We start from the raw sequence: 22,439 nt of genomic DNA, 5'->3' as shown, positions 1-22,439 counted from the left end.
GAGTGGAAGTCAGTGAAGGAATCGGGAGGCTTGTTGTGTAGAAAGCAGGAAGTGGTAGTGGTTGGGGTGAGTATGTGGGGGTCAGGGGTTGATGGTCAGGGATTCAGGGTGGAGATTGAGGGTGGTGAGGGGTTATCGTAGGATCATAGCATGATGCAACACAGAAGGAGGCCATTCAGCCCATCGTGCCTGTGCCGGCTCTTTGAAAGAGCTCTCTGTAGCGTCCGAGTATAAATAATACACGGACTGCAGGAGAACAATAATAACAGGTATTTACTGAACGGAGGGTAACTTAAGACTGAAATACAGAAGCCTGCTATGGCTTTATATACTGGTCACTGCCGGTACTGCAGTATAGAATCAGTTCTTCTCTTAAAGGTACATACACAACACTCTCCAATTAGTCCCACTCCCCCCTGCTCTTTCCCCACAGCCCTGCAAATTTTCTCCTTTTCAACTATTTATCCAAATCCCTTTTGAAAGTTACTACTGAATCTGCTTCCACCGCCCTTTCAGGCAGCGCATTCCAGATCACAACAACTCGCTGCGTAAAAACATTCTCATCTCCCCTCTGGTTCTTTTGCTGATTATCTTCACTCTGTGTCCTCTGGTTACCGACCCTCCTGCCACTGGAAACAGTTTCTCCTTGTTTACTCTATCAAAACTCTCATAATTTTGAACACCTCTATCAAATCTCCCCTTAACCTTACAAAAGCAAAATACTGAGCATGCTGGAAATCTGAAATAAAAACAGAAAATGCTGGAAATGTCATCGACCTGAAATTTTAACTCTGTTTCTCTCTCCACAGATGCTGCCTGACCTGCTAAGTATTTCCAGCATTTTCTGTTTTTACTCCCTGTTGTATCTATGCTTTAATGCGTTCAATCAAGCATGTAGATACGTCGAATTAAATCCGAGTCAGGCAGACAGGCTTCTAACTGCGAGCTTTACTTTATTGGTGAAATGGCCGACTGCAGCTTTCCCGGGTAATTCCCATAATGCAATGCACATTACATTACCGTATTGACTGGTGTCAAACTCGCAATCAATACACGACATCCCCCTTTTCCTTGGAAACAAACTTGCAGTTTACAAACAGTTGCTTACAATAACACTGCATAACTTATTTGATTTATAAACTTTTTACAAACTTGTGTCTTACCACACAACTAAATAATTCCCAGGTTTAAACATTTAACATCACCCATGCAGTTCTCGCACAGTTTATGTTGCGACATAATCAGACAGTCTTTGGGGTTTTCTTTTAACCCTTTGAGGTCTGGCTGTACTGGGTATGTCTGACATGTTGGTGTCAGTGGGTATTGCCTGTGTCACAGTGGTATGTGTGTCAGGGTCTACTATACTGTCCTCAGTCCCTTGTGTTTCCTCCTGCTGATGGAGTGTCTCCTTTGGTCCATTGGTCCTGTATTTCTTCACAAACGTAGTGTTTCTTGAGTAGCGTGCTCTGTCTGGAGATTCTACTACTACTTGACTCCCTGTTTTACTCAAAACTTTGTGCGGTGTGGCATTAAAAGGAGTGGTGAACTTGTCCACTTTGTCCTGCCGTACCAGCACCGTGTCGCCAACTTCCACCTCTGAGTATTGTGTTCTCCGCTGTTCATCTGCGTACAGTTTGGACTTGCCTTTTTGTTCTGCGTCCCGGTCACGTACTTCCATGTCTGCGCGCGACTCTGTGATGTCTGGCAGCTTTCCTCTCATTTTCCATTTAAAGAGCAGCTCTGCCGGGCTCTTTCCTGTCGTGGCATGGTCAATGCTTCTGTACACAGTCACATATTTTCTAAGTTCACGTTTCCAATCTAGTCCTTCTGACTGAGCAATTCTGATTCTCTTCATCAGCGATGCATTCTGGCGCTCGACTTCTCCGTTAGCCTGAGCCCATTTTGCTGTCGTTTTCAGGTGTTTGATCCCATTGTTTTCACAGTATTCTTTGAATAATTCAGATCGGAATTGGGGACCATTATCAGATTTGCAGGTGATTGGCAAACCATGACGGCTGAAGATTGACTCTAAACTATCGATAACCTTCTCTGTTGTTGTGGAGGTCATGATGTTGTATTCATAGTAGCGACTGATGCGCTATCGATTCTAATAAAAGGCTGAGTAGAGTTCAGAACAACAGGCTTTTATTAACTACTGAATGCAACTACAAACAGATCAGGACTATGCCTCTAGTGGACGACCGAATGGCAGCGAGCTGCCGTGCAGCCGTCCTTATACCAGGTAGCCAAGGGCGGAGTCAGCTGAGGCATAGTCAGGTATAACAGTGAAACAAGAGTGAACGACAACAACAACAACAACAATAGTGAACACCGTGAACGACAGTGGTTTACCACATTCACCCCTCGTTTAAAATTAAGTCCGGCGGGGTGAAGTGTATCAAAAGTTCGAGTAGGTGAGTCTGTCGGGCGGCCTCGTTTGCCGTCGAGATCTTCATGGCGACGGTTGAGATGGTACAGCTTCCAACGACGCGTCTTGAACGGGATCGAGCACCGGCATATCGTCCCCTTTGGTGTTGGGTGGGCGAGTGGACTCCGGCGGGTCCTGGGGTCGCGGCATGCCGTCTACTGGGGTGGAATGGACAGGGGTGAGAATTGGGTCTACTGAATTTTGGGCCGTGTTGAAGGGGGTCGTGGTGGAGGGCAATGGTGACGGGTCAGTGGACCCCGAGGGTGCCAGATCTCTAATGGAGACTGTATCCTCCCGCCCGTCCGAGTATGCCACGTAGGCGTACTGGGGGTTGGCATGGAGGAGGTGAACCTTCTCTACCAGGGGAGCCGTTTTGTGGGACCTTACATGCTTCCTCAGCAGGACGGGCCCTGGGGACGTCAGCCAGTGTGGTAGTGAGGTACCGGATGTGGACCTCCGGGGAAAAACGAACATTCGCTCATGGGGGGTGGTGTTGGTGGCAGTACACAGCAGTGACCGGATGGAGTGGAGCGCATCAGGTAGGACATCCTGCCAACGGGAGGTCGGCAGGCCCCTAGATTTTAAGGCTAGGAGGGCCGCCTTCCAGACCGTCGCGTTCTCTCTTTCAACCTGTCCGTTCCCCCGGGGGTTGTAGCTGGTGGTCCGGCTTGAGGCAATACCTCTCATGAGCAGGTACTGACGGAGTTCGTCGCTCATGAAGGATGAGCCCCGGTCGCTATGAATATAGCTGGGAAAACCGAACAAAGCAAAGAGGTTGTGCAGGCATTTAATGACCGTAGCGGTGGTCATGTCCGGGCAGGGGATGGCGAAAGGGAAACGGGAGTACTCATCAACTATGTTGAGGAAGTACACATTACGGTCAGAGGAGGGGAGGGGCCCTTTAAAGTCGACACTCAGGCGCTCAAAGGGGCGGGTGGCCTTGATCAGGTTTGCTCTGTCAGGCATATAGAAGCGCGGCTTGCACTCTGCACAGACTGGGCAGCTCCTGGTTATGGTCCTGACCTCCTCGATGGAGTAAGGCAGGTTGCGGCCCTTAATGAAATGGAAGAACCTGGTGACCCCCGGGTGGCAGAGGTCGTTGTGGAGGCCCCGTAGTCTATCGATCTGCGCGTTGGCGCATGTGCCTCGTGATAGAGCATCTGAGGGTTCGTTGAGTTTCCCGGGCCGGTACAAGATGTCGTAATTGTAGGTGGAAAGTTCAATTCTCCACCTCAAAATCTTGTCATTTTTGATTTTGCCCCTCTGCTTATTATTGAACATAAAAGCAACTGAACGCTGGTCAGTAAGCAGGGTAAATCGTTTTCCAGCCAGGTAGTGCCGCCAGTGGCGCACCGCCTCCACAATGGCCTGGGCCTCCTTTTCCACAGAGGAGTGTCTGAGTTCAGAGCCCTGGAGGGTTCGTGAAAAGAAGGCCACGGGTCTTCCCGCCTGGTTAAGGGTAGCGGCCAGGGCAAAGTCGGATGCATCGCTCTCCACCTGGAAGGGGATGGACTCGTCCACCGAGTGCATGGTGGCCTTGGCAATGGCATCTTTTATACGGTGAAAGGCTGAGCGGGTCTCCGCCGTCAGGGGAAAGGAAGTGGACTTGATAAGTGGACGGGCTTTGTCCGCATAATGAGGGACCCACTGGGCGTAATAGGAAAAGAAGCCCAGGCACCTTTTGAGGGCCTTGAGACAGTGGGGCAGGGGAAGATCCATCAGGGGGCGCATCCGGTCAGGGTCAGGACCGATGACTCCGTGTTCCACCACGCAGCCAAGGATAGCGAGGCGGGTTGTGCGGAATATGCACTTTTCCTTGTTGTACGTGAGGTTTAGGAGTTGGGCCGTGCGAAGGAACTTATCAAGGTTGACGTCATGGTCCTGCAGGTCATGGCCGCAGATGGTCACGTTGTCCAGGTAGGGAAACGTGGCCTGTAACGCATTCTCGTCGACCATCCGGTCCATCTCCCTCTGGAAGATGGAGACACCGTTGGTGACGCCGAAAGGAACCCTGAGGAAGTGAAAAAGACGGCCGTTTGCCTCGAAAGCTGTGTACTGGCGGTCCTCAGGGCGGATAGGGATTTGGTGGTATGCTGCCTTGAGGTCAATGGTCGAGAAAACACGATATTGCGCTATCTTATTAACCATGTCGGCTATGCGGGGGAGAGGGTATGCGTCCAACTGGGTGTACTTGTTGATTGTCTGGCTGTAGTCGATGACCAGGCGCTGCTTGTTGCCGGTCTTAACGACTACCACCTGAGCTCGCCAGGGGCTGGTACTACCCTCAATAATCCCCTCCTTCAGGAGCCGCGTCACCTCAGATCTTATAAAGGATCTGTCCCCGGTGCTGTATCGCCTGCTCTTTGTGGCGATAGGCTTGCAGTCGCGGGTGAGGTTAGCGAACGGGGTGGGGGGGGGGGGTGTGATTTTGAGGGTGGAGAGACTACAGGTGGGGCGCGGTGGGCAATTTAAAAACTGCTGGTTGCAGACAGTGAGTGGGGGAAAAGGTCCAACGTATGTCAAGGTGACACTCTTAAAGTGACAATGAAAGTCCAACCCCAGCAGAACGGCAGCGCAGAGATGTGGCAGGACGAAGAGCTTTACATTTTTATAAACGGAGCCCCTCACCGAAAGGGTCACTACGCAGTAGCCGCCGACGTCTGCTGAGTGAGATTTTGAGGCCATGGAGATCCGATGGCGCGCTGGCAGGACCGAGAGGGAATAATGCCGTACCGTATCAGGGTGTATGAAGCTCTCCGTGCTCCCGGAATCAAAAAGGCAAGTTGTGGCGCGGCCATTTACCTGGATGTCCATCGTGGACCTGGCTAGCTGATGGGGTCTGGATTGATCCAGCGTAATGGAGGCCGCTGTGGAGTCGGGAGCGTCGCTGTAAAACCCCGGTGAGGTGGTGGGTGAGTCGGGGGCCCGTTGGCAAAATGGCGGACAAAATGGCGGCGTCGGAGAAGAAGGACAAAATGGCGGCGCCCATGACGATCCCGATCCCCACGAGGCTGGAGGAAGGCAAGATGGCCGCTCCCACGAATCGCAAGCGGCGCTGCTGAAGGTAGGGGTCTTCTGACTTCTGCAGACACCAGCGTAGTGTCCCTTCTTACCGCAGGCAGAGCAGACAGCATTTTTCGCCGGGCAGCGCGCCCTGGGGTGTTTGGTTTGGCCACAGAAATAACATTTCTGGCTCGGGCGGGACATCGCTGCAGCAGTTAGGGCCGGGGCCCGGGGCAGCGCCACGTCCCAAGATGGCGGCGGCCGCGACATCCACGAGGCGGCCGCGTGGTCCGGGGAGTAGGCCTCCATGTTCCGATGTGCTACGTCCAACGAAAGGGTGAGTGAAATCGCCTTCTTCAGGTCGAGCTCGCTACTTTCCAGCAGTCGCTGCCGTGTGTGAGTGGACATGAGGCCCGCAACGAGGGCGTCCCGGATGAGCTCCTCCGTATGTTCCGTGGCTGATACTTGCTTGCATTCGCAGGCTCGGCCGAGTTCCTTCAGCGCCCGTATGTATGCTTCTGTGGGTTCCCCGGGCTGTTGTTTGCGGGACCCCAGGAGATGTCTTGCGTAAACATAGTTGACCGGGCGTGCATATTGTTCCTTTAAAATGTCGATAGCCCCCTGGTAGCTCGTAGCGTCCCGGATAAGGGCAAAAGCTCGGTGATTTACTTTCGAATTCAGCACCCTGAGCTTGTCGGCGTCAGTGGCGACGGTCTCGCCGGATGCAGCCAGAAAAGACTCAAAACAGTTCAACCAGTGTGAGAACTTAGCAGGCGAGTCCGGTTCTTGCGGGTCGAGTTCCAGGCACTTGATCTTAAGTATCTGCAGCATCGTTATATTTTTTTTTTTGTCAGTAGTTAATAAAATTGATGCGCTATCGATTCTAATAAAAGGCTGAGCAGAGTTCAGAACGACAGGCTTTTATTAACTACTGAATGCAACTACAAACAGATCAGGACTATGCCTTTAGTGGACGACCGAATGGCAGAGAGCTGCCGTGCAGCCGTCCTTATACCAGGTAGCCAAGGGCGGAGTCAGCTGAGGCATAGTCAGGTATAACAGTGAAACAAGAGTGAACGACAACAACAACAACAACAACAATAGTGAACACCGTGAACGACAGTGGTTTACCACAGCGACTATAATAATCAACTACCACAAGAATGGAGTGGTTGGATGGCAAGGGTCCCAGTAAGTCTATAGCTACATCCTGCCAGGGGCCCTCCGGTAATGGTGTTGGTCTCAACGGTTCAGGTGGGTCAGGTCTGGCTACTATCTGACAGCCGTGGCACGCTTTACAGTGTTTTTCAGCTGCCTTGTCCATGCCAGGCCACCAAACCTTGGTTCTGAGATGTTGCTTTGTTCCAACTATTCCCAAGTGTCCTTCATGTGCTAACACCAGGGCTCGTGCGTGTAACACGGTGGGTAGCACGATGCGTGTTCCCAGAAGAACTAGGTACCCCACTACGCACAGCTCGTTTGCAATTGCTGCATAAGCTTTACAGTTCTCAAAATGTCCGTTTGTGATTGCCTTCCGTACCTCAATCAGCTCTGGGTCAGTAGCAGAGGCTTCCTCCACCTCTCTAGTAGTGAGTGCTTTTGGTGTCGCACTCACAGCTACAAATCTCACATATTCATCTGAGCCATGAGAATGTCTCTCCTGTTTTGCTGTCTCCCCCAGCAATCGTGACAGTGGGTCTACAATGTTTTGCTTGCCTGGAAGGTGTATCACCTTAAAATCGTACGGCTGTAATCTAAGTACCCATCTCTCTATACGGGCACAGGGTTTAGAGTGTGGGCCGTATATCACTTGTAATGGCTTATGGTCAGTTACCAAGTTAAATTTTCGGCCATGCACATATGGATGCAGCCTCTCACAAGCCCATACAAGAGCTAAGGCCTCTCTCTCTGTTTGAGAGTATTTCCTCTCTCAGTCTGTTAAACTACGACTTACATAGCATATTGGCACCTTTTGTCCCTGTTGGTCCTGAACTAGTACTGCGCCTAAACCTACAGGACTGGCATCTGCTATCACCTTGGTTGGTGCGTCCTTATCAAAATATGCTAAAGTGCCGGCTCTGGCCAACTCTTCCTTGAGTGCACTGAATGACTGTCTCTGTTGTGATCCAAATTTAAATGGTGTGTCTTTTCTCGTCAGGCGTCGCAGTGGCTCTGATAGCGTTGCAAACTGTGGGATGAATCTGCTACTGTACCCAATGAGTCCCAAGAAACTCCTCACCTCTGTAGCATTCTCTGGTTCCCGAGCTTCTGCCACCGCTCGCACACTCTCTGCTGTTGGTCCGATGCCCTTTTCAGACAACAGGATTCCCATGAAAATCAATCGGTCCATGTTGAATTGGCACTTCTCTGAGTTTAGTGTCAGTCCACTTTCCATTAGTCTGGTCATGACAGCGTGCAGGCGTCTGTCGTGCGTTTCCTGGTCGTGTGCATGCACGATAATGTCATCTGAGATGTTTTCAACACCCTCTATTCCAGCTAAGGCATTAGCTATCTCGTGCTGATATTGCTCACTAGCTGAAGATACACCGAATATTAGCCTCTTGTACCTGTATACTCCGTTATGTACTGCAAACGTTGTAATTTCTCGTGACTCGGGTCAGTTCTAGCTGGTGATAACCCCATTTCAGGTCTAGCTTACTAAACACCGTCGAGCCATTCATACCTTGGAGTATCTCATCAACGGTGGGGATTGGATATCGTTCCCTCACTATTGCCTGGTTTGCTCGTCTCATGTCTAGGCATAACCTTCTATCCTTATCCGCTTTTGGTACAATAACCACAGGATTTACCCATGGGGTGGGACCAGTTACAGGTTCGATAATGTCCATGTCCCTCAGTTGTTTTATTTTGGCCTCTACTGCCCCCCTTAAGTTGAATGGTATACGCCTGAGTGGCTGGGCCACAGGCTTCACTTGTGGGTCGATATACAAACTGATCTGTTTTGTGTTCAACCTTCCTATTCCCTGGAACACCTTTGGATACCGCTGTTCTAGTAGCTGTCTTACATCTACCACAGCTGAGACATCTGCGCCTATTTTTAAAACTCCCAGTTTCATGGCTGTCTCCCTTCCTAGCAACGGCTCTCCGTGGCCTTTAACCACAATGAACTCCGCCTGCTCAGTTCTCTTACCTATTGTAATCCCACATATGAATACACCTTTAACTGACAGTGGTCGGCGAGAAGCATAAGAGAATAACTTTCTCTCTGTCTTAGGGACATGTGACTGACAATGTGTTCTGACTTTAATCCTTCCCATGTATTCTCATCTATCACATTATTAGTTGCACCCGAATCAATTAACATTCTCAGGATTACTCCCCCCACACAAAAGATAAGTCTTTCTGTCACGTTATTTCCAGTAACAGCAAATGCACAGTTATTTTGTTCCTCTACATTGTTCGCACTGTGTTTCTTTGTACCCTTTGTGCGGCATACTTTGGAGAAATGATCCTTTCCCTTGCACTTATGACACGTTTGTCCGCGTGCTGGGCATTTCGGATCTCTGCCCATGTGGTCTGTGTGTCCACATCTGTAACATTTCCTTTTGTTCCTATCGCCATTTCCCTTTGGTTTCCCTGTCGAGCTTTTCGCATAATACCCTCTTTTCCGTGTAACACGATGCACAGTATCTGTCTCCGCCTTCTCTGTACATGACATGGCTGACATCTGCTCCTCGACGTTTTCACATTGTGAGGCCAATTGTAACGTGCGGGCGAGCGTTAGATCATGCCCTTCCTCTTGCAATTTCCTCCGCACATAGGCTGACGTGCACCTACTCAGGATAGCGTCTCTTATTTGATTATCCGCATCCCCCACAAAAGCACAGTCTTTAGCAGCCTGCCACAAGCGAGTAGCAAATTGTTGCACAGTCTCACCTGTCTTCTGGGACAACTTATGAAAAGGCTGTCTAGCAAATGCTGCGTTGACCTGGGGCACGAAGCAGTGATTCAAAGCACTAACCGCCGCCGTGTAGTCTGCTGGCTCTCCTGTGTCCGGTAGAGTCGAAAAGATATCCTGGACATCTGGTCCTGCTAGGTGTAGAAGTAGAGCTCTTCTCCTCTGCTTTGTGGCAGCTGTAGAGGTGTCGTCGATAATGAGTCCTTTGCCGTCGGCATAAAGCTCAAAAGACGTTAACCACCTCATCCATCTTGGACCCAACGTGGCTGGCTCGGCGAAGCATGCAAAATTTTGAATGTCAGTCTTCTCCATCCTAGCTAACTAAAACTTGGACAACTACCTTTTTAAAAAGATTCTGTCCGTTATCCTCGTCGCCAATGTTGTATCTATGCTTTAATGCATTCAATCAAGCATGTAGATACGTCGAATTAAATCAGAGTCAGGCAGACAGGCTTCTAACTGCGATCTTTACTTTATTGGTAAAATGGCCGACTGCAGCTTTCCCGGGTAATTCCCATAATGCAATGCACATTACATTACCGGATTAACTAGTGTTAAGCTCGCACATTACATTACCGTATTGACTGGTGTCAAACTCGCAATCAATACACGACACTCCCCATAACCTTTTCTGCTCTAAGGAGAACAATCCCAGCTTCTCCAGTCTCTCCACTTAACTGAAGTCCCTCATCTCTGGAACCATTCTAGTAAATCTCCTCTACACCCTCTCCAAGGCATTGACATCCTTCCTAAAGTGTGGTACCCAGAATTAGCCACAATATTCCAGCTGAGGCCTAACCAGTGATTTATAAAAGTTTAGCATAACTTCCTTGCTTTTGTCCTCTATGGGCAGGCGGAGTTTCAGGCGTGTGGGGGGGGGGGAATCCCGAATTCAGGGGTCCCAACATCATCCCGCCCAAAACCCCGCCCCACATAAGTTTCAGGGGCGGCGGGTACCCGCCCCGCACTGGGACCCGCCGAAACCAGGCGGGAAGGGATTAGTGCCAATTAACTGCGTGTTAACTGTTAACAGGCAGTTTTTAGCCTAATCCCTATTTTGAGGGGTGTCATGTGGGTTTCCCGACGGCTTCAAACCACGCCAGGTTAGCGAGGCGGGCCGTTGGGTTGAAGGAGTTGGAGGGGTCGCGATGTTGGCGCTCAGGTGAGTGATGGGTGCATGAGTGTAAAGATAAGTGTGTTTGGTGTGTCTAAAGTGTGTAAAGAACTTTTACTTACCTGTACTTACCTTCACAGCCTTTCTTCCTGTAGCCGTCGGGAGCCCATCACTCAGCCGGAACTGAAAGCTGAACGGCTGCGATCTGTGAAAAGTGACAGCCTTCAGCTTTGAGTGCTGGTAAGAGTTCTAACTGAGTCTGTGCAGAATGACTCATGGGGGAACTCAGACTGTCAGTGTTTCACAGCTTCAAACAGCTGTCAAATGCGGATATTTCATCTGTCAAGAACTCTTGACAGATGAAATTGCAGTCTGTGATGTCACCTGTTGCCGGGTGGCCCTTAATTGGCCTACTGAGCCCGCTGGGCGGGCTCAACAAGGTCAATCAAGGGGAAATCGCGCGGATTGGCCGGACGTCAAAGTAGGCGGGTCAAAAACCCGAAAAAGGAAGTCCTGCCTTCTTCCTGACAGGTTCGGGAAAATCTACCCCTGTGCCTCTATGAATAAAGCCAAGGATCCCGTGTGCTTTTTAACAGCCTTCTCACCTTGTCCCGCCACCTTCAATGATTTGTGTCCGTTCACCCTCGGGTCTCTCTGTTCCTGCTCCCCCGTTAAATTGTCCCTTTTAGTTTATATTGTCTCTCCTCATTCTTCCGACCAGAATGTATCACTTCACACTTCTGTGTTAAATTGCATCTGCCGCATGTCTGCCCATTTCACCAGTCTGGCTGTGTCCTCCTGAAGTCTGTTACTATCCTCCTCACTGTTTACTACATTTCTGCCCTGCCCTCATCAACTCACTCCGTTACTTCATCAATGGGTTTGGGATGGGTTTACTCTGGTTGTGTGTGGGGACAGTGGCTAATGAGAGTGGGGGGGTAGGGTGTGGGGATGGGATAGGGTCGGGGGGGTGGGGTCGGGGGGGTGGGGGTAAGGTCGGGGTGGGGTGGGAGTGGGGTCGGGGTGGGAGTTTGCAAAATGGGACAAACACCCAATTGAGATCCTACATGCAGAATTCTGTAAAAGCATCCTCCGGACTCAAAGGAAAACCGTAAACAATGCATGCAGGGCGGAACTAGGCCAATATCCATTAATAATCACTATCCAAAAAAGAGCCACCAAATTTTGGAAACACCTAGAAATGAGCAACCCCCAATGTTATCATTACGAAGCCCTGAAATGCCAAGAGAGGACCATAAAGAAGAATACCCTCAGTCAACTAGTCCTGGGACTCAGTGAAGTAACTACTAACACTACTAACAAGAACCAGCCCCAGGACAGTGACAGGGTAACACAAAGAATTCGACCCAACACAATCGTCGCTAAGCAAAAGGAAAAATATCTGTCATATTGGGCAGAAACAACAAAAACCCAAAGCAAACTCAATTGCTACTTGGCCCTAAACAGACAATACAACATGGCTGATTACCTGACCATGGTAAAGGATAGCAAACTGAGAAAAACCTTGACAATGTACAGACTTAGTGAACATAACCTGGCGATCGAAAAAGGTAGACACAGGCAGACCCGGCTGCCAAGAGAGGACAGGATATGCTCTCACTGCAGTCAGGGAGTGGTGGAGACAGAGATGCACTTCCTCACAGCTTATAGAAAATATCAGGACATAAGGGAGAATTTCTACCCAAAATTCACAAAAATATGCCCGGAATTCAGAAATTTGAATGACGACCAAAAACTGCCATACCTACTAGGGGAAGAGAGAAATTGCATAACACTAGCGGCACACTATGTTACAGCTTGCCATAAACAGAGGGACAACCACTAAATATAAGAAAAGAGTAAATACAAATTACATGAATGTATATTTATACACTCAGGGATATATCTGTTTATACACTGTATGAATAGATCTGTATTTTTGTGAACAACCATGAATGTTTTTCGATGCTTTGGCAACATAAGATGTAACTTGTCATGCCAATAAAGCGATTTGAATTGAGTCGGGGGTGGGGGTGGGAGTAGGGTCGGGGGTGGGGTCGGGGGTGGGGTCAGGGGGTGGGAGTAGGGTCGGGGGATGGGGTTGGGGGGTGGGGGTAGGGTCAGGGGGGTAGGGTCAGGGGGTAGGGTCAGGGGGTGGGGGTAGGGTCAGGGGGTAGGGTCAGGGGGTGAGGTCGGGAGTGGGGTCGGGAGTGGGGGTGGGGTCGGGGGTGGGAGTAGGGTCGGGGGTGGGGTCAGGGGGTGGGGTCGGGGGTTGGGGTGGGGGTAGGGTCAGGGGGTAGGGTCAGGGGGTGGGGTCGGGAGTGGGGTCGGGAGTGGGGGTGGGGTCGGGGGTGGGAGTAGGGTCGGGGGATGGGGTTGGGGGGTTGGGGGTAGGGTCAGGGGGTAGGGTTAGGGGGTGAGGTCGGGAGTGGGGTCGGGAGTGGGGGTGGGGTCGGGGGTGGGAGTAGGGTCGGGGTGGGGTCGGGGTGGGGTCGGGGGTGGGAGTAGGGTCGGGGTGGGGTCGGGGTGGGGTCGGGGGTGGGAGTAGGGTCGGGGTGGGGTCGGGGGGTGAGGTCGGGGGTTGGGGTGGGGGTGGGGTCGGGGGTGGGAGTAGGGTCGGGGTGGGGTCGGGGTGGGGTCGGGGGTGGGAGTAAGGTCGGGGGTGGGGTCAGGGGGTGGGGTCGGGGGTTGGGGTGGGGTCGGGGGTGGGAGTGGGGGTGGGGTCGGGGTGGGAGTAGGGTCGGGGTGGGGTCGGGGTGGGGTGAGTGGGTTTGGGTTGGGATCGTATGGGACAGGCTAACTGATGCAAATCACTGTTTCTGTTAGAATATCAGTCGCACACAGTTTGATGCTGTAACAGATCAGATCAACAAGATGATTCAAGGACTTCTGAGCAAGATCTGCACACAGGAGAAGGACTGGGGTTGCATTCTCGAAAGGCTGTCGGCAGAAATGGAATGCAAGGTAATGCTGCTCATTTCTTGGACTCTGTTTTCTCAGATCTTCCCAGTTTGTGTCAGTGAGTTTATAGCTACATGTATTACTGTTTGTAAAGCAGGCCAGTTCGTAATGCCTGCTGGTTTGTAATATCCACTGGTTTGCTGTTTGTAATGTCTGGGGTGGTTTGTAATGTCTGGGATGAGGTTTGTAATGTCTGGGTGAGGTTTGTAATGTCTGGGGATGAGGTTTGTAATGTCTGGGGTGGTTTGTAATGTCTGGGGGTGGTTTGTAATGTCTGGGGGTGGTTTGTAATGTCTGGGGTGGTTTGTAATGTCTGGGGGTGGTTTGTAATGTCTGGGATGAGGTTTGTAATGTCTGGGGGTGGTTTGTAATGTCTGGGGGTGGTTTGTAATGTCTGGGGATGAGGTTTGTAATGTCTGGGGTGGTTTGTAATGTCTGGGGGTGGTTTGTAATGTCTGGGGGTGGTTTGTAATGTCTGGGATGAGGTTTGTAATGTCTGGGTGAGGTTTGTAATGTCTGGGGTGGTTTGTAATGTCTGGGGGTGGTTTGTAATGTCTGGGCGTGGTTTGTAATGTCTGGGATGAGGTTTGTAATGTCTGGGGGTGGTTTGTAAAGTCTGGGGGTGGTTTGTAATGTCTGGGGGTGGTTTGTAATGTCTGGGATGAGGTTTGTAATGTCTGGGGGTGGTTTGTAATGTCTGGGTGAGGTTTGTAATGTCTGGGGGTGGTTTGTAATGTCTGGGGGTGGTTTGTAATGTCTGGGTGAGGTTTGTAATGTCTGGGGGTGGTTTGTAATGTCTGGGTGTGGTTTGTAATGTCTGGGTGAGGTTTGTAATGTCTGGGTGTGGTTTGTAATGTCTGGGTGAGGTTTGTAATGTCTGGGGTGGTTTGTAATGTCTGGGTGAGGTTTGTAATGTCTGGGTGTGGTTTGTAATGTCTGGGGTGGCTTGTAATGTTTGGGGGGTGGTTTGTAATGTCTGGGGGCGGTTTGTAATGTCTGGGTGAGGTTTGTAATGTCTGGAGGTGGTTTGTAATGTCTGGGGGTGGTTTGTAATGTCTGGGGGTGGTTTGTAACGTCTGGGTGAGGTTTGTAACGTCTGGGGGTGGTTTGTAACGTCTGGGTGAGGTTTGTAACGTCTGGGTGAGGTTTGTAATGTCTGGGGGTGGTTTGTAATGTCTGGGTGAGGTTTGTAATGTCTGGGTGAGGTTTGTAATGTCTGGGGGTGGTTTGTAACACATTCTAGTTTGTTTTTGCAGCTGGACCGCATCGAATTGGACCCATTGAAGAAGCAGCTGGAAGATAGATGGAAGTCGATTCGGAAACTACTGCAGAACCAAAAAGGATTTGAGCCGGAAGGAGCCGCAGGACTAAAGAAGTGAGTTGTCACTGAGAGGTCAGGGGCTGAGTTCCCAGCAATCATCTGCAGATTGTAGATTCTGCCCCCTCCCCCCCACCGCCCACCAACGTTGTTGACTCTCTCCCCCCTCCCCTGAAGGTGCTGACTCTCCCCCCCTCCCCTGAAGGTGCTGACTCTCTCCCCCCTCCCCTGAAGGTGCTGACTCTCTCCCCCCCTCCCCTGAAGGTGCTGACTCTCTCCCCCTTCCCCTGAAGGTGCTGACTCTCTCCCCCCTCCCCTGAAGGTGCTGACTCTCTCCCCCCTCCCCTGAAGGTGCTGACTCTCTCCCCCTCCCCTGAAGGTGCTGACTCTCTCCCCTCCCCTGAAGGTGCTGACTCTCCCCCCCCCCCCCTCCCCTGAAGGTGCTGACTCTCTCCCCCCCTCCCCTGAAGGTGCTGACTCTCTCCCCCCTCCCCTGAAGGTGCTGACTCTCTCCCCCCCTCCCCTGAAGGTGCTGACTCTCTCCCCCCTCCCCTGAAGGTGCTGACTCTCTCCCCCCTCCCCTGAAGGTGCTGACTCTCTCCCCCCTCCCCTGAAGGTGCTGACTCTCTCCCCCCTCCCCTGAAGGTGCTGACTCTCTCCCCCCTCTCCTCACATACCAAATTGGTGTATCAATGTGCGGAGTTTGCCCCTGAGCCTGGGCCACCCAAACCGGGACCACAAAACTAATGTTTTTACTGAAGACTGTTAATGGTTAAATGCGATTTGTATATAAATGACAATTGGTCGTCATTGTACCAGGGACCATGAATCATTAAATATCTAAACCCAGCCCATTAATTGTTAGATTAATTGCCTATCCAGAACCAGCACTCACTGCACAGATCTCTTCCACTGGTTTAATTTTTGAGCTTTTTACAACAGGTTCTCACTGAGGTTCCAACCAAATATTAGACCTCTGCCTGACCCCTGTGTGAGTGTGATGCGCCGTGTGTGACGCGCTGTGTGAGACTGGCTCTGTGTGACGCGCTCTGTGTGACGCGCTCTGTGTGACGCGCTCTGTGTGACGCGCTCTGTGTGACGCGCTCTGTGTGACGCGCTCTGTGTGACGCGCTCTGTGTGTGATGCGCTCTGTGTGTGACGCGCTCCGTGTGACTTGAGCTCTGTGACGCGCTCCGTGTGACGCGCTCCGTGTGACGCGCTCCGTGTGTGACGTGCTCCGTGTGTGACGCGCTCTGCCATCATCGGGTGGGTGACTGATCGAGTTTAAGGCCCTTCGCTGACCTGCTTCTTTCTCTCCGACAGGCAGCTCATCAGCCATTTTCACTGCCTCTCCTGTGATCGGCCGCTGGATATCAAGATGCCCAGTGCCCCGTGAGTATCAACATGTCCGTTCGCGGGTTGGCTGGCCACTGACTGGTCAGCAAACCAAGTTGAAATATTTGAGGAGGTAATTAAAATGGTGGATAAAGGAATGTCTAAGGATGTTATTCACATGGCCTTGCAGAAGACATTCAATTAAAGAAAAAGAAAACCTTTCACGACCACCGGACGTCCCAAAGCCCTTTACCGCCAATGAAGTGCTCTTGAAATGGAGTCACTGTTGTAATGTAGGAAATACGACAGCCAATTTGTGCACAGCAAGCTCCCACAAACAGCAATGAGAAAATGACCAGATAATCTGTTTTTATTAGTGATGTTGGTTTAGAGATAAATATTGGTGAACTCCCCTGTTCCTCTTCGAAATAAGGCCATGGGATCTTTTATGTCCACCTGAGAGAGCAGACAGGGCCTCAGTTTAACTTCGCATCTGAAAGACGCCACCTCCGACAGTGCAGCGATCACTCAGTACTGCCCCTCAGACAGTGCAGCACTCCCTCAGTACTGCCCCTCCGACAGTGCGGCGCTCCCTCAATACTGCCCCTCCGACAGTGCAGTGCTCCCTCAGTACTGCCCCTCCGACAGTGCAGTGCTCCCTCAGTACTGCCCCTCCGACAGTGCAGTGCTCCCTCAGTACTGCCCCTCCGACAGTGCGGCGCTCCCTCAGTACTGCCCCTCCGACAGTGCGGCGCTCCCTCAGTACTGCCCCTCCGACAGTGCGGCGCTCCCTCAGTACTGCCCCTCCGACAGTGCGGCTCTCCCTCAGTACTGCCCCTCCGACAGTGCAGGACTCCCTCAGTACTGCCCCTCCGACAGTGCAGGACTCCCTCAGTACTGCCCCTCCGACAGTGCGGCTCTCCCTCAGTACTGCCCCTCCGACAGTGCAGGACTCCCTCAGTACTGCCCCTCCGACAGTGCAGGACTCCCTCAGTACTGCCCCTCCGACAGTGCGGCTCTCCCTCAGTACTGCCCCTCCGACAGTGCAGGACTCCCTCAGTACTGCCCCTCCGACAGTGCGGCGCTCCCTCAGTACTGCCCCTCCGACAGTGCGGCGCTCCCTCAGTACTGCCCCTCCGACAGTGCGGCGCTCCCTCAGTACTGCCCCTCCGACAGTGCGGCGCTCCCTCAGTACTGCCCCTCCGACAGTGCGGCCCTCCCTCAGTACTGCCCCTCCGACAGTGCGGCCCTCCCTCAGTACTGCCCCTCCGACAGTGCAGTGCTCCCTCAGTACTGCCCCTCCGACAGTGCAGTGCTCCCTCAGTACTGCCCCTCCGACAGTGCGGCGCTCCCTCAGTCCTGCCCCTCCGACAGTGCAGTGCTCCCTCAGTACTGCCCCTCCGACAGTGCAGTGCTCCCTCAGTACTGCCCCTCCGACAGTGCAGTGCTCCCTCAGTACTGCCCCTCCGACAGTGCAGTGCTCCCTCAGTACTGCCCCTCCGACAGTGCAGTGCTCCCTCAGTACTGCCCCTCCGACAGTGCAGTGCTCCCTCAGTACTGCCCCTCCGACAGTGCGGTGCTCCCTCAGTACTGCCCCTCCGACAGTGCGGCGCTCCCTCAGTCCTGCCCCTCCGACAGTGCAGTGCTCCCTCAGTACTGCCCCTCCGACAGTGTAGTGCTCCCTCAGTACTGCCCCTCCGACAGTGCAGTGCTCCCTCAGTACTGCCCCTCCGACAGTGCAGTGCTCCCTCAGTACTGCCCCTCCGACAGTGCGGCGCTCCCTCAGTACTGCCCCTCCGACAGTGCAGTGCTCCCTCAGTACTGCCCCTCCGACAGTGCAGTGCTCCCTCAGTACTGCCCCTCCGACAGTGCGGCGCTCCCTCAGTACTGCCCCTCCGACAGTGCAGCACTCCCTCAGTACTGCCCCTCCGACAGTGCGGCGCTCCCTCAGTACTGCCCCTCCGACAGTGCAGCGCTCCCTCAGTACTGCCCCTCCGACAGTGCAGTGCTCCCTCAGTACTGCCCCTCCGACAGTGCGGCGCTCCCTCAGTACTGCCCCTCCGACAGTGTAGTGCTCCCTCAGTACTGCCCCTCCGACAGTGTAGTGCTCCCTCAGAACTGCACTGGGAGTGCCAGCCTGGATTATGTGCTCAAGTCTCTGGAGTGGGACTTGAACCTTCTGACTAAGATGTTCGAGTGCTATCCACTGAGCCACAGCTCAGTTCCACACAAGAGACTGGTAACAAGAATTGGAGGCAACCTATTGGCTTGGACAGGGAATTGTTTGGGAGGTAGGAGAGAGAGTGGGGATAATGGGTGTGTCCTCCCATTGGCAGGATGTGACCAGCGGTGTCCCCCAGGGATCCGTACTGGGGCCTCAGCGTTCACTATATTTATCAATGACTTGGATGAAGGAATAGAGAGCCGTATATCGGAGTTTGCTGACGACACTAAGTTAGGTGGCTCGGTCAATCGTGTAGATGGGAGAGGAACGTTGTACAGGGGCATTGATAGAGTCAGTGAGTGGGAAAAACTGTGGCAGATGGAGTTCAATGTGGGAAAGTGTGAGCTCATTGGCCTAGAAATTCAGTTATGGGCGCCCAGCTCGCCTGGGCGCCGGAATTACCGCTGCGCGCGGAGCCGCTTGCGCCAGCGGGATATTCAGTTTCAGCGCCCCAAGTGGAAGCCGGCCGCTAAACAAGGGTTTCGGCGCCCCGCTTGGGGCACTGAAACTGAATATCGGCGTGTAAAGTGCCGCAGCGCCACCCGCTGTGGCACGGCAGCCTGCGGTACTGCAGGCCTTCCTCCCACTCTTAAGGGGGAGGTGCCTGCAACAGCGCGATCCCCGCTCGCGAGTGCCAGCAAATGAGCCCGGCACCAAGGAGAAGTGCCGGGCTCTCTGGAAACAGCCGGCAATGCCGCGGGGGGGGGGGGTGTAGGAGGCCGGGGACGGAGGTGCGGGCAGGCGGCCGCCGAAAAAGCGGCCGGCTGCACCTCCACCTTAACTCGCCCCACTACCGCCACAGGTAGGCCCCGTGTACCGGTCGCTGTTTGCGGCCGGCGCGGGGGAGGCGGCAGCAACCAAATATGGCCAGCGGGGCGCTGCGCACACCGATGACTTCATCGGTGGCGGTGCAGCGCTACTGGCTAACGCCGCCATTAGCGCCCCGTTAAATATGGCGGTAGGTTTGCACAGTGGCGCAAAAGCCCTCTTTGGGCGCAAACTGGTGGCGCAGGCCACTGAATTTCTAGGCCATTCTTTTTAGACCCAAGAAAGATCGATCAGAGTATTTTCTGAATGGCGAGGAGCTGGGAACTGTGGAGGAGCCGAGCTCAGACCCAGAGACGGAGCAACACAGGGAGAACGGTGAACTGGGGCAGACCCGGTGTTCTGAATGGCAAGGAGCTGGGAACTGTCGGGGAGCTGGGCGATTGAGGGGCCCAAGTACAGAAATCACTGAAAGCTAGTGGACAGGTACAAAAAATAATTACAGAGGCTAATGGAATGTTGGCCTTTATCTCGGGGGCTGGAATACAAAGGGCTGGAGGTTCTGTCACAGTTGTACGGAGCTCTGGTCAGACCCCACCTGGAGTAACTGTGTTCAGTCCTGGGCCCCGCCCCTCAGGAAGGATATATTGGCCTCGGAGGGGGAGTAGCGCAGATTCACCAGAATGATACCGGAGCTGAAAGGGTTAAATTATGAGGTCAAGTTGCAAAGACTGGGCTTGTATTCCCTGGAGTTTAGAAGATTAAGGGGTGATCTGATCGAGGTGTTTATGATGATTAAAGGATTTGATCGGATAGAGAGAAACTATTCCTCTGGTGGGCGAGTCCAGAACAAGGGGCAGAACCTTAAAATTAGGCCGTTCAGGGGTGATGTCAGGAAGCACTTCTTCACACAAAGGGTGGTGGAAATCTGGAACTCTCCCCCCCAAACAGCTGTTGAGGCTGGGGGTCAATTGGAAATATCAAAACTGAGATCTTTGTTGGGTCAGGGTATTAAGGGTTACAGAACCAAGGCAGGTAAATGGAGTTAAGATACCGATCAGCCATGAGCTAATAGAATGGCGGAATAGGCTCGAGGGGCAGAATGGATTCCTCCTGTTCCTATCGACTGAATGGTCAGCTGTGAGTGGTATATCTGGCAGTGCTGGGGGTGCGGACTATATCTGGCAGTGCTGGGGGTGCGGGCTATATCTGACTGCTGGGGGTGCAGGCTATATTTGGCTGTGCTGGGGGTGCGGGCTATATCTGGCTGTGCTGGGGGTGCGGGCTATACCTGGCTGTGCTGGGGGTGCGGGCTATATCTGGGTGTATTTGACACTGGTAAGGTGCTTACTCTTTTCTGCTTTCTGTAGGAACATAATCTCACTGCCGATGCCGACATACCCGATCCCTGGGTACCGCTCCCAGCGGTATGATATTGACCAGTCGCGGCGCCGGAGCAAGGGGTAAGTGGTCCTGATGGCCCCTTTCTCTCTATTTTCATATCCTGGGTGTCCTGTGTATTACGGGTCTGTTCCTGTGTATTACGGGTCTGTTCCTGTGTATTACGGGTCTGTTCCTGTGTATTACGGGTCAGTTCCTGTGTATTACGGGTCAGTTCCTGTGTATTACGGGTCAGTTCCTGTGTATTACGGGTCTATTCCTGTGTATTACGGGTCAGTTCCTGTGTATTACGGGTCTGTTCCTGTGTATTACAGGTCAGTTCCTGTGTATTACGGGTCTGTTCCTGTGTATTACGGGTCAGTTCCTGTGTATTACGGGTCTGTTCCTGTGTATTACGGGTCTGTTCCTGTGTATTACGGGTCTGTTCCTGTGTATTACGGGTCAGTTCCTGTGTATTACGGGTCTGTTCCTGTGTATTACGGGTCAGTTCCTGTGTATTACGGGTCAGTTCCTGTGTATTACGGGTCAGTTCCTGTGTATTACGGGTCTATTCCTGTGTATTACGGGTCTATTCCTGTGTATTACGGGTCTGTTCCTGTGTATTACAGGTCAGTTCCTGTGTATTACAGGTCTGTTCCTGTGTATTACGGGTCAGTTCCTGTGTATTACGGGTCTGTTCCTGTGTATTACGGGTCTGTTCCTGTGTATTACGGGTCTGTTCCTGTGTATTACGGGTCAGTTCCTGTGTATTACGGGTCAGTTCCTGTGTATTACGGGTCAGTTCCTGTGTATTACGGGACAGTTCTGTGTATTACAGGATGGGGCTGCAGTTTGGCCAGCTACGAACTCGCGCCTTTATTGCCTCCTCACAGCAGAAGCTGAGCGGGGTCTTGGCAGTTCTCCTGTGGGGAGGAGATTTACCCCCAACAGATGGTATCAGGCGGCCTCGGTGCAGGGTTCAGAGCAGGTCACCGGCACCCTGCCGACTGCGGCCTGGCGTTTAGGACAGCACGAGAAGGAGGATAAGAATCTACACCTGCCAGGTCTGGCGAAGGGGAACAGTGCTGAGCTCAGCAACCAGGTAGGGTCACTGCAACCTGGAGCGCCACAGTTCAGCGATCTAATTGGCCAGATTTTATCCACAAGCTCATGAACCATCACACACGTGGAGGCCGAGTGCTTGCAGCTCGCGGTCTTCCACTGTGTCAATGCAGGACAGAAATCCGAGCCAGAATGTTTAATTGAAGTGGGGAGAAGCACTGTGCGATTCCCATCCCTGATCCAGTACCTCCCGAGCCAAGCTAACGCGGAGTGTAAATTGGGCCCATGGTGGTGTTTTGGCTCAGTCCACACCGCCCAGTGTAATCACCCCCTGAGCTTGCCCACTCACCCCAGGCCTCACCTTGTTTAGTGATTGTGCTGGAATGTTAACACCATCTTTCCCTGTTAACAGTTGGATTGCAGAGAGATCGCAGCCCCGCGCTGTGCTGGAACGGAACATCTCCTGCATGCAGCGTCTGCACAGTAACTTGTGCAGGCAGATAGAGAGGGTGCAGAACCACTTTAAGGGAGCAGTCAAGGCAGTGAGTCCGTTTATGAGGCCCCTGCTCCATATAGGCTGTCCGGTAGCAACATCTCCTCCCCGCAAAATGTATGAAAGTATCATCAAATCGTGAGTATGAGGAGCAGTAGAGGAGGTAGTGAAAGGGAGGGACAGACTTACATTTAGAGTATAAGGTGGAGAGAGACACAAAGGCAGATTAATGCAGCGACGTTGGCACTGAGCCCCACCAGTGCTGGCACACGGATAAACCGTGGAAAGTGCCGGATCACAGACCCAACTGGACTAGTCTGCCCTTCAGCAACGGGAACTAGTCACACCCACCCCCAGTCCGGCCCACCCCCGGTCCGGCCCACCCCCGGCCCGGCCCACCCCCAGTCCGGCCCACCCCCGGTCCGGCCCATCCCCAG

General features: G+C 52.7%; 1 protein-coding gene across 3 annotated transcripts in view; it reads left to right on the top strand.

Annotated features, from left to right (window-relative positions):
• The window catches only part of LOC147103009 (uncharacterized), a 205,586-nt gene that overhangs the window by 159,423 nt on the left and 23,724 nt on the right, over positions 1–22,439 (top strand). For 2 of the 3 annotated variants that reach the window (XM_085964034.1, XM_085964035.1), the window contains exons 12-16: positions 13,291–13,428; positions 14,682–14,800; positions 16,067–16,135; positions 20,438–20,530; positions 21,922–22,140. In XM_085964034.1, the coding sequence (XP_085820160.1) occupies positions 13,291–13,428; positions 14,682–14,800; positions 16,067–16,135; positions 20,438–20,530; positions 21,922–22,140 (638 nt within the window). The remainder of the gene's footprint in view (positions 1–13,290; positions 13,429–14,681; positions 14,801–16,066; positions 16,136–20,437; positions 20,531–21,921; positions 22,141–22,439) is intronic. The other variant, XM_085964036.1, reaches the window with a different exon arrangement.

The sequence above is a fragment of the Somniosus microcephalus genome, chromosome 21, assembly GCF_052327205.1.
Source record: "Somniosus microcephalus isolate GS21.2 chromosome 21, FLI_Smic_1.0, whole genome shotgun sequence".
Lineage (NCBI taxonomy): Eukaryota > Metazoa > Chordata > Chondrichthyes > Squaliformes > Somniosidae > Somniosus > Somniosus microcephalus.
This window is presented reverse-complemented; position numbering and strand designations above follow the sequence as displayed.